Source organism: Canis aureus, chromosome 12 (assembly GCF_053574225.1).
Source record: "Canis aureus isolate CA01 chromosome 12, VMU_Caureus_v.1.0, whole genome shotgun sequence".
NCBI lineage: Eukaryota > Metazoa > Chordata > Mammalia > Carnivora > Canidae > Canis > Canis aureus.
In genome coordinates, this window is record NC_135622.1 from 38,756,014 (window position 1) to 38,774,519 (window position 18,506).

General features: G+C 40.6%; 1 protein-coding gene across 9 annotated transcripts in view; it reads right to left on the reverse strand.

Annotated features, from left to right (window-relative positions):
• The window catches only part of LTBP1 (latent transforming growth factor beta binding protein 1), a 392,695-nt gene that overhangs the window by 339,168 nt on the left and 35,021 nt on the right, over positions 1-18,506 (reverse strand). For all 9 annotated transcript variants that reach the window (XM_077843646.1, XM_077843644.1, XM_077843645.1 and 6 more), the window contains exon 3: positions 6,308-6,605. In XM_077843646.1, coding sequence (XP_077699772.1) covers positions 6,308-6,605 — 298 coding nt within the window. The remainder of the gene's footprint in view (positions 1-6,307; positions 6,606-18,506) is intronic.

Below are 18,506 nucleotides of genomic sequence, written 5' to 3' on the forward strand. Positions count from 1 at the left end.
CTCTTCACCACATCCCTGGGAAGAAGATAATGAAAAGGGATAGTGCCATTAGATAAATGCAGTCCCCTCACCTGGATTGAGACTGGACAGGATTTTTCCAGGGAAACTATCATCCTTTCTAACATCAGGACACCATAAGATGATGAAAATAGCCATCACCAGGGAAGAAAAAAGATGGGACACATGTGAACTCCCTAGATAGATTTGACATCCATATCCTGAGTAAAACCAGACTTCCTTCTCAAGCTCATAGAGAGGAGACTGGGTACAATGCCTCCCATGAAAGTGCTTCCGCCTTATATGGTAAGATAACAGCTCCCATTTGGCACAGCAGTGGTCATTCGTACCAACCCTCTCTCATGACCAAAAGACATCAGCAGCTAAAGAATGCCCCTCACGACCTCCACTTTGTGGTTTCACAGTCAATGCCTATAACATTCATCTTGATTAACAAGGATAAAGACAGACATTTTACCAACTCAAAACAGTCTCAGTGAGCAACACAGAGAACTAACAACAAACTTTGATGGGAAACTTCAATATACATGTGAATAACGATACTGACAGGTGATGAAAAAGCTCTGGAGAGCTGAATAGTTTTGAATTTTGCTCCTTTGTGGACTCTCCCAGCCATAACTTATAAGCATTAACACCTTTTTTACATAGAGGACTAAAGACGGACACTGGAGAAGCATCTGCGACCTAACGGTGACAATTCCTCAGCAAATGCATTAACAGCTGCATGCCAATAACAGTTACGGGATACAGTGTGAGAGTAACCTGAAGTGTTAATATGGACTTCCTAAGGACAACAGTATTATAAAGTGAAGCAGAAGTTCAAAGAATCGGAAATCGCTGCCAAAATTTGCACACAGGATGATGAAGCATCATTTGGTCTTCTGTTTAGCTCACGGAGTAGCTGTGATGTGGTCCACAAAACTGGATAAAGGAACACCATAATAATGAACACCTTCCATGAAGAGCAGGAATAAAACTACCATCTACAGCAGGGATTACTGCCAGAATGCACTGGCAGGGGATCTTTCCAAACCAATACCCGATCAAGTGTCCAGCCGTGAACCACTGATATCCACTTGCTTTTAGCCCCTGGCGGGGTACAGAGAATGATCCTCACCATCATCCATAAAGCTCTACCAGAGACCATCCATTCACCAAGTATCAACCACTTCAAAGACCTTGGAGATCCATGATATCACCAAAGAAACCTTCAAAAACAACAGGATGGCAATACCTCCACATCTCCCCTTCGTCTCACATTCCCAAACCTGGTTCCTACCCAATCCTCTTTATCTTTGCCTCTCACATTTCATGATGTGCCAAGGTTTTTCATTTATGGTCACTCCTGATTCACTTCCTTCCTCCAATGATTTCTAGGGCTAATTTACTGCAGACACTACAGCCAGATAAATCCTCCAAGGCAGAAAAAAATCATAGGATTCCTTCCACTTGAAATTGTCTTTTGGTTTGTTCTACTGTTATTGTCAATCTTCATTGTGGAAGATGTCAAAGATAAGAGTTCTGTGAGAAACCTCCATGTACCCATCATCCACCTTCAGTAATAATCCCTTTATGGCCAATCTCATTACCTCTATACCTCAACATACTGAGTAATTTCAATGAGAGCTCAGACATGATTTCATGTGCAAATAGTTTCATATCATTCTCCTTACATAATTATAACACCTTCATCACGGCCCCCAAATCAACATTCTTTTCTACCATTAAATTTCTAATTAATGTCAGCATTTTTATGATTCATCTATACATCATCATCTTTTTCTTTTCTTTATGGTTTGTTTGAATCAGAATAGATATAGTCCAAACATTATGATTAGTTAGCATGTTTCTTAAGCCTCTTTTAAACTATAGTTTCCCAAATAAATTATAATTTCCCTCTCTATTCCTTTTTTTATTCTAGTTTGCTACGTTGTATATCTTTTTAGAATTGTTATGTTGAAATCTTAAATGTTTCATCTGATTTTTTTAACCAATCCTTAAAACCTTTTATTGCTACTAGCCTGCATCTATATCAAGTTCCAAACAAATCATATCCTCAATGTGGTCTTTTTTCGATACATCCAAAACTTCTTTGATATCTGTCCCTTCTAGCAGAGCAGCTTAATTTCACTCTCTTTGAGGGTCCATTCAACTTAATGACTCACTTCTAATGAGTAGAATAAGGCGGAAGTGAAGGTGTGTATTTTCAAGGCTGAAAACTACAAAGGCTCGGTGGCTTTCTTTTCACTCTCTTCTGTATAGGATCACTGGCCTTGGAGGAAGCCAGGGGCCATGTGGTGAGGACTCTCAAGTAGTTCAGTAGAGAGGTGCATGTTGAGAGGAAGTGAAGTTTCCTGCCAACAGCCATGGGAGTGAGTGAACTTGACAGTGAATTCTCCTGCCCTAGTTGAGCCATGCTTGCTGACTGCAACCTCCTGACTAATGCTGAGCCACAACTCCCAGCTAAGAACCTCCTGGGTTCCCCACCTCCAGAGACTGTCAGACAATCAATGTTTATTGCTTTAGGCTGTGGAGTTTTGGGGTGATCTGTTACACAGCCATGGTTACTAATACGCCATGCTTTCTGATGTCACATCAATGTCATTCCTGGAAATGCCCTTCTTATCCAGCTCTTTGTGTCCAGATTTAGCCATCTTTCCAAGCTCACCTTCTTCAGAGCCATTCCTGGACCTCCACTTCACCAACACTCCAAAATCTGGAAACAATTGCTCCTTCTCTTTGATTTCCTAAAGAACTCTATCTGGTTCTAAATCAAGCTGTCTAAAACCAATCTGGAGAAAGGTAAAACCAATTCACCTACTGCTCACACACCTAAAATGTGTAGTTTTAACTTTTTCAGTTTTACTAAAGTAACTATTACCTCAAACATGCCAGGCACACACCCATATAAAGGGTTCATGCTCTCACTTCCTTTAGGCTTTTGCTTAAATGTCACCTTCTCAGTTGAGTCTTCCCTGACAGCCTATTAAAATCACCAGAGCCCTCTTGCTTTCCCACCCTGCACCAGTCCATAACTGCAATTTTCACCACAGCACTTATCACAACGGTTTAATTATGCCACTTTCAGTGGCCTCCCACTTTGCAGCCTGTAAGTCCCAAAAGGCAGATATTTTGTGTATACATTCATTCTATACCCTGGGCCCTTATGATGGTGAATGCATGGCACACAGAATGTGCTCAACAACAACTTGGTGGATGACTGATCAAGACCATAGGGCTTCATATGCCACATAACGAATATAATACTAAATACACACTTTGATATTGTAGCTATCTTTATGTCTACAAGCACTTTAAGGGAGCTTAATCAATCTCCTCCTTCAGTAGATAAAAATAAAACAAAACCCTGAAACTCCCCTAAAGTAGGCAATCTTAAAAAAAAATAATTTAAGGATTGCTACATCTCCCCCAAAGTCGCCAAAAATGGTCCTATCACATTTGTTCTTTGGTGGTCTGATTAAATAGGATTTCAGGTGATTAGGTCATTACCTAAAATCATCTGTGGGCCAACTGCACCCCTGCCTTTGCATACCTCGTGAGTTATCGTTCATCGATCATTTCAAAACCTTAAGAGGTGAACTGGACCTTTAAAAAAAAAAAAAGATTTTACCTATTCATTCATAAGAGACACAGAGAGAAAGGCAGAGACATAGGCAGAGGGAGAAGTAGGCTCCCCATGGGGAACCCAATGTGGAACTTGATCCCAGGACTCAAGGACCATGACCCAAGCCAAAGGCAGATGCTCAAACACTGAGCCACCCAGGTACGCTGAACTAGATCTTGTACATCTTAGTGTTCCCTGCAATGCCCACATAATAGGACAACCTATAAAACTTTATTAAGAAATTGTCAGAATTTAAAAAAATAAATAAAATTAATTAATTAATTAATTAAATAAAAAAGAAATTGTCAGAATTGTTATCTCCTCTCCTTACCCAAAAGCATGCCACAGGCACAGCCACACACATACACATGTCCTGTAACAATGCCAGGGTAAAAGTGTCTTCATTCAGCAGATGAAGCCTCTGAAGCAAATTTATCTACGGATTTATTTTTCTAAAGCCATGTTAAAGCTGAAACCTTAGCCACCACCTTTTTGAGTCACAACATTCTTGTCTAAATTATACTCCTGCTACCAAAAAAAGAAAAAATTGCTCCTTTATCTGACTTCTGACATATGGTTCTTACTAACAATCTATATATATATACACATCACAGAGGGTCAAATTGTAACAGTAGATGGTGATATTCAAGATAAATGATATTGCTTGTAAATAACTTCACAGTTTATGTAAGTAGTAATGCAAGAAAAAAATAATTGCAATGCACAGTAACCTGACTCTTGATTGCCAAGGCACAGTTCAACACAGAATTGTTCTTTGTTTTTAAGATCCAGAATAATGCTGGAGGAGAGAGGTCTAGTAGGATATAAATCAAAGCTTTGTATCATTTCAAGGACACACAGTTACATTCATGTTCTGGCCCCAAAAGGCACCACTATATTTTAGAGAAAGGGTCAGAAAATCACAGCTCATAGGCCAAAGCTGTCCCACAGCCTGTTTTGGTATGACCCACAAGCTAATAATTCTCATATTCTTACATTTTTTAATGGTTGAGGGAAAAAAAAGAAGAATATTGGGTGACACGTTAAGTTTACACAAAATTCAAATTTCTGTGTCCATCAATAAAGTTTTATTGGCTCAGTCACACACATTCATTTATGCGTCATCTATGGCTGCTTTTGTTCTACAATGGCAGAGTTGAGAAGTTGCAACAGAAACCATATGTCCCACAAAGCTGGAAATATTTATTACCCAGCCCTTTACAGAAAAAGTTGCTACCCTCTACTTCAGGGAATGGATGCTGCTTCTATTTAAAGCCTGACATTTGTTGATATTATTCACTTATTTACTGTGTGACTAAATCACATAACCACTCTGCCTCAGTTTCCAGATTTGTAAAATGGGGTTAATAATAGGCGCCACCTTATGGGGTCCCTGTCAGTTGTAAGCTAAGAATACAGGCAAAGCACTTGAAACAGTCCTTGGCATACAGTAAGCCATAACTAAGGATTAGCTGGAACTACCAACCCTTCTCGTTGAGGACGGCAGGATGTGTTTTCCAACTGAAATGTTAGCAAAGGAGTTAGATTTCAAACTAGCCCCCCAAATCTCTTTACCATGGCAGAATGACAGGACATGAAGAAATGAAAGAAAAACAGAAAGAAGAGGGGTGAAGAGCGAAGAAGAAGAGAGAGGAAAAAGTTGAGGACCCCACTCAGCAGGGACAGTAGGTGGCCTACTCGAAGGGGAAGTATAAATTAGGATAATTTCATCTATACTAGCAGATTAAATAGCTTCTGTGGGCTGCCTGGATACTAATCACCATGTGGAAGCTGTCTCTAGGGGGGGAAAGTATTCCAAATTCCCAGCAAGTGACTTACAAATGAACTGCTGGGTCAAGCCCATTTTCAAGGGGAGAACTTCCTGTATTTTACATTCCTAGACAAATGACAAGTGAGAGCTGCAGTACCTTCTGCATCTTGTTATCCATGTCGAGCAGCTAATTAAGAGGAAACAATGGGCATTAAAGACCCTGTGCAGCGAGGAGCTGTTCCTCAGGCCGCTGAGAGGAGGGCAGGGATAAGCAATCTTATCCAGGAGTCCTCATTGTGTTCCGAATGGCACTTACCTCCAAATGCTAAGGGAAAACAAACAAAAAAAACAAACCACATTCCCATAAATAGAACACAAGCTCATTCACCAAAAATGGACCTGGCTGGCAACTGGGAGGTACACACGGTGCTAATGGAAGAGACAACCTGCTACAGAGGTTGAGAAAGGTTTTCCCAGCACTCGCGCTCACTTGAATACCTTCTCTGTGCAGAGCAGAGTTCCTGCCATCTCTTCTTAAATTATTTCAAAACTCTAGACATTCCCCTCCCCCTCTGCCAAAAGAAGAATTTTTTAACTCACAAGTGGACCACAAACAACTATCTTTCTAATGTCCATCCTGCCTTGATTCCCCTAGTCCTCTCTAATGCTCCAGTTTATGTTTATGGTCAATCTTCCCTGCAGAGGCTAAGCATGCATACCAAATACTTTTAAGAGACCTGATGTAGGAACTTAGAATGTAAAACTTTAAGGAAAAACAAGACATCATTATCCAAGTGATTTCAGCAAATTGTGCAGGAAAAGTGGATTGAAAGCAATGCATCCCGGACAATAATTAAGGTGCGCCTGAGTAGAAGCAAGTTGAAACTACTCACTGAGAATGAATCTGCTGGGAGAGTCCTACTGAAGGCTTCGGCTTCAGGGTCAAGGTCATCTGGGCCACAGGGCTGATTCTTGGGAGATTGTCTGCCTTCTTCAATGAAGTGTGCTTTGCTGCTTGCTCAGGGGGGACCCAGGAGGAAGCAGCCCCAGGACTCTGTCCTCCAAAGCCTGGTGATGAGGTGTCCTGGGCAGCTGTGCTCTCACAGGCTTTGCCCTTGGTCCCCGGTTTACACACACAGAGCTGAGGCCGGAGACACATCCCTCCATTCTGGCACGGTGGAACACAGCTTGCTGCAGAAAGGCAACAGAAGACACGACTTTGAAGAAAAACATTGTAGACTTCACAAATTCTTCCAAAGCCTTCACAGTAGCACCAGGATTCCCTCCACCAAAAACTAAAACTATCTAAAAACATGATGGAGGGGCGCCTGGGGGGCTCAGTCACTTAAGCATCTGATGACTCTTGATTTTAGCTCAGGTCATGATCTCCACACTGGGTGGAACCTACTCAAGGTTCTCAGGCTCTCCCTCTGCCCCTCCCCCCCACCCACCCACACTCTCTAGAAAATAAATTTAAAATAATTTTTTAAAAAACATGATGGCAGAGCACCTGGTGGCTTAGTCGGTTAAGCATCTGCCTTTATCTCAGGTCATGATCCCGGGGTTCTGGGATCGAGCCCCACATGGGACCCCCTACTCAGTGCGGAGTCCGCTTCTCCCTCTCCCTCTGCCACACCCTCTGCTTGTGCTTTCTCTGTCAAATAAATAAATAATCTTTAAAAAATAAATAAAAATAGGGCAGCCCAGGTGGCTCAGTGGTTTGGCCCTGCCTTCGGCCCAGGGTGTAATCCTGGGGACCCGGGATTGAGTCCCACGTCGGGCTCCCTGCATGGAGCCTGCTTCTCCCTCTGCCTGTGTCTCTGCCTCTCTCTCTGTCTCTCTCTCATGAATGAATAAATAAAATATTTAAAAATAATAAATAAATAAAAATATAACATCATGGCAATGACAACAATGAGGACAATGACAGCTAATATTTATTAACAGGTTCTTATGTTCCAGGCACTATTCTAATAAGGTATCAACAAATTTAATCCCCCAGCAATCACTGTAAGTAGACATTTTATTTTACCTATTTTACTGATGAAGAAACAGACCAGGGTTACGTAATTTGCCAAAGGTCACACAATTATGAGTAAATAGAAGAGCTAGGAATTGAATCCAAGTGAACTGGCCGCAACACCATCATTCTTAACCACTTTATTAGGGTACCTCTCAGAAATACATCAGAAACAAAGGAAAAACTTAAGAAAATGCTTTGCCCTTCTTTTTAAACTGTGCTCTGTGGCTCAAGTTTACATTTTAGGTATCCAAATAAGACTTGGGAGAAAAAAAAAGGCCCAAGTCCCATCCCTAACCCCAAAAAGCGTGACAGACTTCACCTGGCACAAGCTATCAGAGTTTGTTTCAGAAATGTAGTTCAACCCACTATTTTGTTTTTACAGGACAGAAGGCTGCACGGATTAGAATCAACCAATATACACTTTTTTACTTTTGTTTTTTTTTAAGATTTTATTTTATTTTATTTTTAAATTTTTATTTATTTATGATAGTCACAGAGAGAGAGAGAGAGAGGCAGAGACATAGGCAGAGGGAGAAGCAGGCTCCATGCACCGGGAGCCCGACGTGGGATTCGATCCCGGGTCTCCAGGATCGCGCCCTGGGCCAAAGGCAGGCGCCAAACCGCTGCGCCACCCAGGGATCCCTTAAGATTTTATTTATTCATTCATGAGAGACACAGGGAGAGAGAGAGGCAGAGACACAGGCAGAGGGAGAAGCAGGCTCCCTGCAGGGAGACCGATGTGGGACTCGATCCCCCGGTCTCCAGGATCACACCCTGGGCTGAAGGCGGCACTAAACCGCTGAGCCACCCAGGCTGCCCTCTACTTTTGTTTTTAAAAGCCAGTGCCCCCCCTCCCCCGATGTTTATAGCAGCAATGTCCACAATAGCCAAACTGTGGAAGGAGCCTCGGTGTCCATCAAAAGATGAATGGATAAAGAAGATGTGGTTTATGTATACAATGGAATATTCCTCAGCCATTAGAAATGACAAATACCCACCATTTGCTTCGACGTAGAGGGACCTGGAGGGTATTATGCTGAGTGAAAGAAGTCAATCGGAGAAGGACAAATATTATATGGTCTCATTCATTTGGGGAATATAAAAAATAGTGAAAGGGAATAAAGGGGAAAGGAGAAAAAATGAGTGGGAAATATCAGAAAGGGAGACAGAACATGAGAGACTCCTAACTCTGGGAAACGAACTAGGTAGGGGTGGTAGAAAGGGAGGTGGGAGGGGGGTACGGGTGACTGGGTGATGGGCACTGAGGGGAGCACTTGATGGGATGAGCACTGGGTGTTATTCTATATGTTGGCAAATTGAACACCAATAAAAAATAAATTTATTATAATAAATAAATAAATAAATAAATAAATAAATAAATAAATACCAGTGCCCTGTACACCATTCCTAATGTTACAATGAAAGGCAACCAAAAAAAAATGAGCTCTTTATTTCCTATCCAATAGGATACATGTACTCTGAATCACCAGATTTGTGGCCAGAGTTTTAATGTCAGTAGGGCTATGGGCCGTGGGTAAGGTAAGTAGACTTCATCACAGGGAAGGTACAATAGGAGTTTAGATTTCAGACTTAAATTTTATTGGGTTGATGTTATAGGCCGATGGATGGGATTCCTTAAGTTTCTTCTTTATTTGTCCAAATGCATTGATTTATGCCAATTGATTTTGTTATCAGTTCACTTTTGACTTAAACTCTTGGTCCTTAGGCAGATCTTACTATTAAATCTCCCATAAAATTCAATGCCAGATAGTCCATAAATATTTACAAAATAGATGAGGTACGATATGAACCAGAGAAGCCTCAGTTATGGATGAGCCAAATGACCAAGATCTTTTTTTTTTTTTTTAAGATTTATTTATTTATTCATGAAAGACAGAGAGAGAGAGAGGCAGAGACATAGGCAGAGGGAGAAGCAGGCTCCCTACAGGGAGCTTGACATGGGACTTGATCCCAGAACCCCGGGATCACCCTCTGAGCCAAAGGCAGACGCTCAACCACTGAGCCACCATGCATCCCCAAATAACCAAGACCTAAAAGCTCTTCACCCTCCTGATTTTCTATAAAAGAGAGAAGATACTTTTCCCATCTTCCTACAATCTCATTCCTATTAGTTATAGAAAATAATGGTAAGAAATGACTGTCAAGTGTCAGAATACTAGGCTAACAAATCTTGCAAAAGTAAAAGGATTCTTAAAAAGCAAAGAAAAATGCAGCCAGCTCCTTGGTGACTTTGGGGTAAATTATTTAATCTTGGCCTCTGCACCTGTACATGTTTGGGGGCAGAAAGAGGGCAGTGACTGCTTTTTCTAAAATGGTCCCCAAGAGCTCTTACCAAATTAGGCTTCTAGAATTCAAAGCCCAAAGCTATGCACTTCCAGGGTTCAGGATTCTAATTTATCAGCATTTTCTTGGCCAACTGATGACCACTGAGTCCCTACTCAGCCGTGGTTATTTATGGAATGTCACAGGAATGGAAATGGGCTCCACCCAGAGAGAACAGAAGTGGCCACGAGGGAGGACAGGACTGGGCTTTCAAAGCTGAGCCTCTGCCAGAGATCACCCCCCAGGCACTTTCATGTATACATTCTCTTCATGCTTTCAATTAGAAGCATGTTTCATTTTAACATCTGAGACTGATTTCCGCTTCTCCTCCCTCCCAAGGTGTACTGCAAACGTCCCCTAATCTACCAGGAAGACTGCTCAGAGCAGCTTACAGAAGTTGGTACCTAGATAGGGGCCAATCATGAAATCTTCCAAAATGCCACTGAGACCATATAAGAATGTGGGTTTAGGAGAACATGGATGGATTAGAAATGAAAAAGGGTATAAGTATTGGGGTTGGGTTTTTTTTTTTTTTTTTAACTCTTCAAATTTGGTAGGCTGTGGGAGGCAGGGAAAGAATTTTTTAAAAACTCACAAAAATTTTCTACTATGAGAAAGAACATGTTATATAACAGTATGACTGCATACAGTATCACCCTTTTGCAGTAACTGTTGAAAGAATATAAGGAGAATGACTAGATAATTTGCTCTTCTACCTAAAGTAGTAAGGCTCAGGCAGCAGCTCCCTGGAGCAGCTTGACCTGGGGCTGGAGGTGACAGGGACAGAGTCCCTAACTGCCAAGATCAGCCCCTCACCCAACATGAAAAGAAAAGCAAAATTCTAGTCCTGCAACCACATTTTATCAAGCCATTCTTCCTAGGAAACTGGGACCTCACGTAGTCGTGGTTCTCATGTAGCAGTCCCCAAAGTGTGGTGCCTGGACCAGGAAGCACCTCAGAAGTGCACATTCTGGGCGGTCCCAGGCCTGCTAAATCTGAAACTAGAGTCCAGCAATCTGACTGCTCTCTAGATGAGTCAGATACATACTCAACTTTGAAAACCACTGACATATAGTGTTTGGAAACCAGCACTCTTCCACCAGCAAGTTTTTGATTTTTTTTTTTCTAATTCCACTATAATTAACATACCGTGTTGTATTAGTTTCAGGTGTACGATATAGTGAATCAGCACTTCCATACATTAGGATTTATATTTTTATACTTGTGAATTTGGTGTTTTCACACTACAATTGCATTTATTTTATTGAATTCTTGCTGTGATAAATGTGTTTTATGTTGTTGCCCTTTTATTTTTAATACAAAAAGATTTTAAAACTTTCCATGTGACCAAATTCCCAAGATTATTATGAGTGCTTTCCAAAAGTTTGTCACCATCTACTTCCAATGTAAAAATTGGTGGGCACTTATGAGAAAACGGTTATTCTAACCGAGGCACCAAACTATGTGGAATATTATAAATAAATGTTACAGAAGCACTTTAAAAATACTTTTTCCACCAGTTGATTCTGCATTTTCCCAGCCAGAAGTGGTTCAACACAATGAGTAAACACTACATCAAGATCTTATCAGCGGGTTGGGCCCCGGTTCTCAGGCTTTGCCACACATTAGAATCACCTGGGGAGCTTTTAAAACTCTCAAAACCCCCGGCTAACTCCAGGCTCTGAATCAGAATCTCTGGGGAAGGGGCTCAGACACCAGTTTTGGGTTTTGCTTTTTGTTTTTTTAAAGCCTCCAGATGATTGCAATGTGCAGCCAAACTCGAACAAAATCCTAATCCAGACTTGCTGACAGACTCGGTTTGGTAAAATGCAGCTCTGTGGATTTTTTCTCCTTCATTCAAAAACTTTCAACCCATGTTAGCTGCCCATGAGATACACTCAAGACCCTTTATACCTAACTCGGGGAAACGAACTAGGGGTGGTGGAAGGGGAGGAGGAGGGTGGGGGTGAATTGGTGACAGGCACTGAGGGGGGCACTTGACGGGATGAGCACTGGGTGTTATTCTGTATGTTAGTAAATTGAACACCAATAAAAAATTAATTTATTAAAAAAAAAAGACCCTTTATACCTACCCCAACCCCCTTTCCACCCTCACTGCCCATGGCTCATCCTGCAGAAGCCTGCCACTCCTCACCTCTGTACATGGTGCCCTGTTGTGAAACACAGCCCCCCCACCAAGCTCTTGCTCATGTGAAATCTTCTCTATGAAGTCCTTCCCAAATGCCTGCCCGCTGCACCACAATCTGTTCATCACCCAAATGCCCATCCCCTTTCATCAAGTTCTTTTATTTCCCAAACTACATTATCATCAACCGTGAGGTCAGTTAATTGGCTTATGTAGAACTTTCTGTAGCCTAGGACAGGAGCTTTAATTTCATCTTGGTCAACTAACTAGTATGAAAGCAGAGCCACTCCTTTCCAAAGGATCTGTAAAGGGAATATAATCAGAAGGCTCCTAATCTGTTACGTCATAACGTGTACACCTCCAGACTTCATTTGCATCCTGCCTCTTCAATCAAATCTCCAATCCAACAAAAATCAGTATTAAAATATACTCTGCTAGTGTGTAAGCTCTGTAGTGGCACTTAAACAATATGCTGTTGGGATGCCTGGGTGGCTCAGTGGTTAGGTGTCTGCCTTTGGCTGAGGGTGTGATCCTGGAGTCCCGGGATCGAGTCCCACATCAGGCTCCTGCATGGAGCCTGCATCTCCCTCTGCCTATGTCTCTGCCTCTCTGTCTCTCATGAATAAATATTTGTTTCTTTTTAAAGATTTTATTTAAACAATACGCTGAAAAAATAAAATAAAAAATAAAATAAAATAAAATAAAATAAAATAAAATAAACAATACGCTGTTAGGGACACCTGGGTGGCTCAGTCAGTTAAGCATCTGCCTTAGGCTCAGGTCGTGATCTCAAGGTCCTGGGATTGAGCCCCACATCAGGCTCCCTGCTCAGCAGGGAGTCTGCTTCTCCCGCTCTCTCTGCCCCTCCCCTCTGCTTATACACATGTTCACACTCGCTCTCTCTCAAATAAATAAAATCTTAAAAATAAACAAACAATATGCTGTTAAAGAAACCATTTCAGAAGCCCAGACCCAATGTGTTCCAGAAGAACTCTGAAGGGATGTGACACTCAAACAAGCTGGTCAAGGACTATCAGAAAAGAACATCACAATACACTCATAGGAGAGGTGGTAAGTTACTAAGCTTCCAGTGGAAAAGCACGTTCCAGTGGAAAAGGGAATTACCTAAGAAGTTCAGATGCAGTAGAAGCAAAAAGTGCTCCTGTGAGGTACTACATGCACAGAGTAGTTCAGAGATCTGCAGACTCTCCCGAGCCTTCACCTGATCCTAAGCTCCACAAGCATGGGGTAGAACACCATGAGGCCAAACTACCTAGGACCTGCCCCTACCAGAGTCAGGAGAGTCAGCAGATCCCCAGTATTAAACTCCTTTAAGGAGAGGGAGGTGGGTGGGGGATGGGCTAGATAGAGGATGGATACTACAGAGGACACTTAACCCCATGAGCTCTGGGTGTTGTGTGCAAGTGATGGATCACGGAATTCTACTCCAGAAACCAACACTGCACTGTGGTTTAACTAAGATTTACGTTAAAAAAAATAAGAGAGTAGCAAGACCTCAATGTCAAAATCAGGCAAGAACAGTAATACTTGAAAGAAAACTAACACAAACCAATTAAAAACACAGATACAAATACCTAAATAAAATCTCAGTATTTCAAACACAGAAAAGCAAGCAGAATTCCAGAAATACAGGATGGCTTTAATGTCAGCAAACCTATCTATGGAATTCCCCATGTAAAAAAATTAAATGAGAACTTATCTCAATCAGTGCAGAAAATCTTCCAATAAAAGTCATCACTTACTCCTGATAACAAACAGAAACTGTTAACCAATCAGGAATACAAGGGGATTTCCTTGGTCTGGTAAACAGTATCTACACCAAATCCCACAATAAACGGCATACCAAAACCTACAGCAAATGCTCTGAGACAAAGGCAGAAGCATTCCTATCAAAGTTGGAAACTAGTATAAATACCTACAATAACCTCTAATAATCAACGCTATATTGCAGTTTCCAGCCAACAGGACAAAACAAGAAAATGAAAAGGTCTAAAAACTGGAAGGAAGAAACAAATTTATCATCATCTTCAATTTAAGTAAATGTCTATGTAAATAATCGAAAAGACTCTACAAACTATTTTATGTGATAATGCAGAATTGGTTCAGACAAAAAGATCAATACAATGTAATATAAAGCTTAGACTAAAGCATGGAGTCTTGCTACATGAAGAAGATACAACAAACCTGTACAGAAACAATGGACTATTTAAAGGTGTTGGAACAGACATTAATCTAAAAGAATTAAAATCTGAGGGCTGCCCGGGTGGCTCAGCGGTTTAGCGCTGCCTTCAACCCAGGGCATGATCCTGGAGACCCGGGATGAGTCCCACATCGGGCTCCCTGCCTGGAGCCTGCTTCTCCCTCTGCCTGTGTCTCTGCTTCTATCTCTCTCTCTCTCTCTCTCTCTCTCTCTCTCTGTGTTGCTCATGAATGAATAAATAAAATCTTAAAAAAAAAAAAAAATCCGAGCCCTACCCATTCTAGATCTTTAAAAACTTAAAATGTGACAGCATCTCTTCATGATTTGGGGCAAGGAAGAATTTCTGAAATCTCTAACAGTTAAGTAAAAAATCAAAAAAGCATTGATGAACTTGACTATATCAAGACTCTTAAGCAGTCTCCACACCCAGTCGAGAGCCCGATGTGGGGATCAGTCTCAAAACCCCGAGGTCATAATCTGAGCCAAAATCAAGAGTCAGATGCTTAACCAACTGAGCCACCCAGGTGCCCCCCAAACTTGACTAGATCATAATTTAAAAAACACCATACACAAAATTGGAAGACAAATGACAGACACTTGAAATAGATTTAACAAAGGATTATAACCAGATATATCAAGAATTCCTAAAAATCAAAATACAAAAAAAAAAAAAGGTATGAATTGGTTATTCATAGATGATGAAACGAGAGGGGAAATGAATGTGAAAAGGTATTCAACTTCTCCAATTGTCTGAAAACTGAAAATCAAAACAACATTGAGATGCAATACTACAGTAAAGAGACTGGCAGTAAGGCTGTTACCACCAAGTGTTAACAGAGATATAAGGAGATGGGAACTCTTATATGCTGCTCGCAGGATATTTTATACTCACCTCTCTGAAAAGCAATTTGGCAATATTTAGTAAGGTTCTAATACGAAAACCTTAAGACCCAGCAACTTCACTTCTAGGCTGTCATGTACTCAAAGAGACACAGACAGGACTGTTCATACAATGAAATACAGCAGTTAAAACCATGATCCATCTATACCTAGCCACATGGAGGGATCTTGAAAATAACACACTGAGAAAGTAAATTATATGATCCTACTTTATGATACCGTTCTTTATATGATTATAACTGTCCATGCAATTTTTTAAACATATTAAATACTAGTTATTTTTATAGACATGAAGTCAACAAAAGCATAAAAATATGTACTGGATTCACACTAAATTCATGACAGTGATCACCTCTTAGAAAGAAGCAGAATAATACCAGAGAAGAAAATAAATCACTTTACTGAAATTTTTTTTCTTATAAGAAAGATGGGTAGCAAATATGGCAATGAGCCTACCTATAACAGCTGTGCATAGTATATAAATAGGGATTTACTACTGTACCCCTTTGTACTACTCTGCATATTTTCCTATTTTTCAAAATCAAAATAACTTTTTAAAAAAATGCCACAAAAAGAAACTAAGAACTGAAGGCAGTTAAAAATTGTTCCTTAGTCTGAGGGTGAAAAGGTGCTAACCAAGATAAGGCAGGTCAGTGTCAGAAATTGCCCCCTGGACAATGCAAATTCTGGATTTGCAGAAAGCCAACATCAAGATGTGGGTGAACAAGATATGCAAAAAAATCTTCCTCCATCCTGAAGGCCAGATCAGTCTTCTGAAAACAGCTTTTCATCATTTGAAACAAATTCTCAAATTTTACTCCAAACGAATACTCTCCCATTTCTTCCATATTTGATTCCGACTCCAGTTGACAAGCTGATCCTAATGTTTTTTTAAAAATTCAGTGACTGTATTTTTAGGAAGTAACCCATGCCTGAAGCTCAGCCTCTACTGCTTTTAATTCTAAAAAAGTAACTCTGAGTTCTATTTAAAACTCGTCCCAACCCACACAGGGCCAACAGTGGGACTCTCTGCCCCTTGCTTTTCTCTCCAAACAAGCTGTAGCATGTCTACTGCATGTGTCCCGCAGAGAAATGTGAGTCTAACTGTGTCTTCTGTGATCAGAGACAGCAGGTGAGAAATGGCTTTGCTGTGTGTGTCTTCACAGTAATTCCCAGCTGCCCTTTGAAGTTATTCAATAACACTGAGTGATATCAGATCACAAGAAACATAGCATGAGGTCACACATTTTAGTCTAACTGTCTGCTCCGTGTACCAAACCCAAATAAATGCTGGGCTTGCCTTGCAAATGTCCCCAGGTCAGCTTCCTCCAAATCCCTCAAGAGCAAAAAATATTAGCATAACATCCCACTGCCTTTCTATCCAGCCTTAAGGAATAATGAAGAATTCCACATCACTGGATTTTCTACATAGGGGAAACCAAGCACCAAAACATAGACTAATCCTTTTGGGTTTTGATCATTATGAACACCCACGTGAACTACCTAAGGGGTGTGTGGGTCTCATGTCCTCTTTCCAAGTCAGGTTGTCAAGTAGCATGGGCTTTCTCCCACTCTTTCCTACTTTGCTTGCTCTTGTAATCTACTCAATCTCAAGTGACAACTTAACCAAGCAGACAGTCAGCACAAATTACATAGAATACAAGTCACAAAGGTCGTGGGCAGAATTTCATGGCTTTTTTTTTCAGGAGTTGAAGGCCTTGATGTTAAGTACTGAGCCGCCATCTGCCTAATTCCCCAGGAGCTGTGTTCTGGAAGGTTGAGGTTCTGGAAGCCTGCACTCAGCAGGAGTAGCCTGTTACTCTGTGATTTAATTTAAAATAGGTGGTCAGCTGAGGCCAAACACACTCCTCCCAATGCCATCAATAACTGTGAAATCACTCATGGAATATAACGTAATTAAGTCGTAAGTCATGTAATGAAAAACCACCAGCGGTTTTTTCTGGGTTCTGTTTCTGGTCTTATTACTGCCATTTTATTAACGTTTCTTAGCTTTTTTTTTTTTTCTTAAAGTCAGTGAGAAAAGAAAAGAAAGCAAAGTTAAAGATATACCATTTAGATTATGTAAACGTTTGATTAAAAATAGCAAAAGGAAGAGAGAAGCCAGAAAAAAAGTTTCAGAAAATGCTCTTATATATATTTTTTAAAAAGTGTCTTTAACAAATTAAAGACAAAATTGAAAAAAAAAAGAAAAGAAAAGGAGGACAAAGAAAATTAAGACCAAAGAAAATGGAATTAGTAAATAAACTTATAGGGTAATGTCCAAATTAAGTCATCAAAAAATACAAACAAAACTGAGGAGATAGAATATTTGGCTAGCTTTTTCAAAGTCATGTAAAAGTTTTACTATAAAGTGCCACAAAGGTGGTAGAATAGTATAAGCCTTTTTTAGAAAGTTTAACAACAGGTTTCAAATATTTCAGTTGGCTTATTTCTAGAAATATATTCTAATAGTCAAAAAAGGAAATAATGCACATAAGTCAGCTGCCCACAGCCACGTTATTTATATCAATGAAAAATCCAAAAGAAGCATATATGTGGAATCAAGCATGGTATTACAACCATTCAAAATGAGAATCTTAATGTCATACTGTTGAGTTTTTTAAATGCTGATACTGTTAATGTGACTAAAAGCCCAATGTTATTTTGTTAGCTATTAACCACCTCCTCTAACAGCAGTTTTATTTTGTGCACTAGTGCTAGTACACATGTATGATAAATACAGGTTTGTGACTAATCTTGAGTTTTACAGACTGTAAAATATTATGCACGTATGATTATAATTGACATCTTTATAGTTCATTAGAAGAAAGGCCATTTATTTCCAAGTAATAAACCTGTAATGTGTTTTAATCCCATCATATTATCTTTCTTCACTCATTCACACATTAAGACCCTCCCCCTTATATGGTAGCACTGTGCCAAGCATTGGATAAAGACAGAGGAGAAAAAATCTTCTGCTCTCAAGCAGATCAGAGTCCAGTTAGGAAAGACAAGTATTAAAAAATCACTGATTAGTTATGTGCGGGAACAAAAGGTATAGAAGGAATGAGAAAGGAGGGGCCCTCGCTGGGTAAATGACAAATATTTTGATTTATTGTATCCAGGGGATCACGAAAGATACAAAGAATTCGTAGAATGGCTTGTTTCCTAGAGAAGCGAGAAAATCCCCGCCCCAGGCTCACCTACTGATGAAAGCAGAGGAAGCTGGGCTCTGGAGTCACACCACGCTGAGTCTGCATCACCCCAACTCCACACCCTTGCTGTGTGCCCCAGGGCCAGTTGCCAAGTTCGACCTGTGCCTTCCTTGGTCCTTCACTGAACCAAAAACTGAGTGGCAATTCTGCATTCCATTTTGCACCAGGCACAGTCATATAGAACCACAAGCAAGAAAATGTCATCTCTACCTCGAGAAACTCATGGCCCTAGCAGGAGACTGAC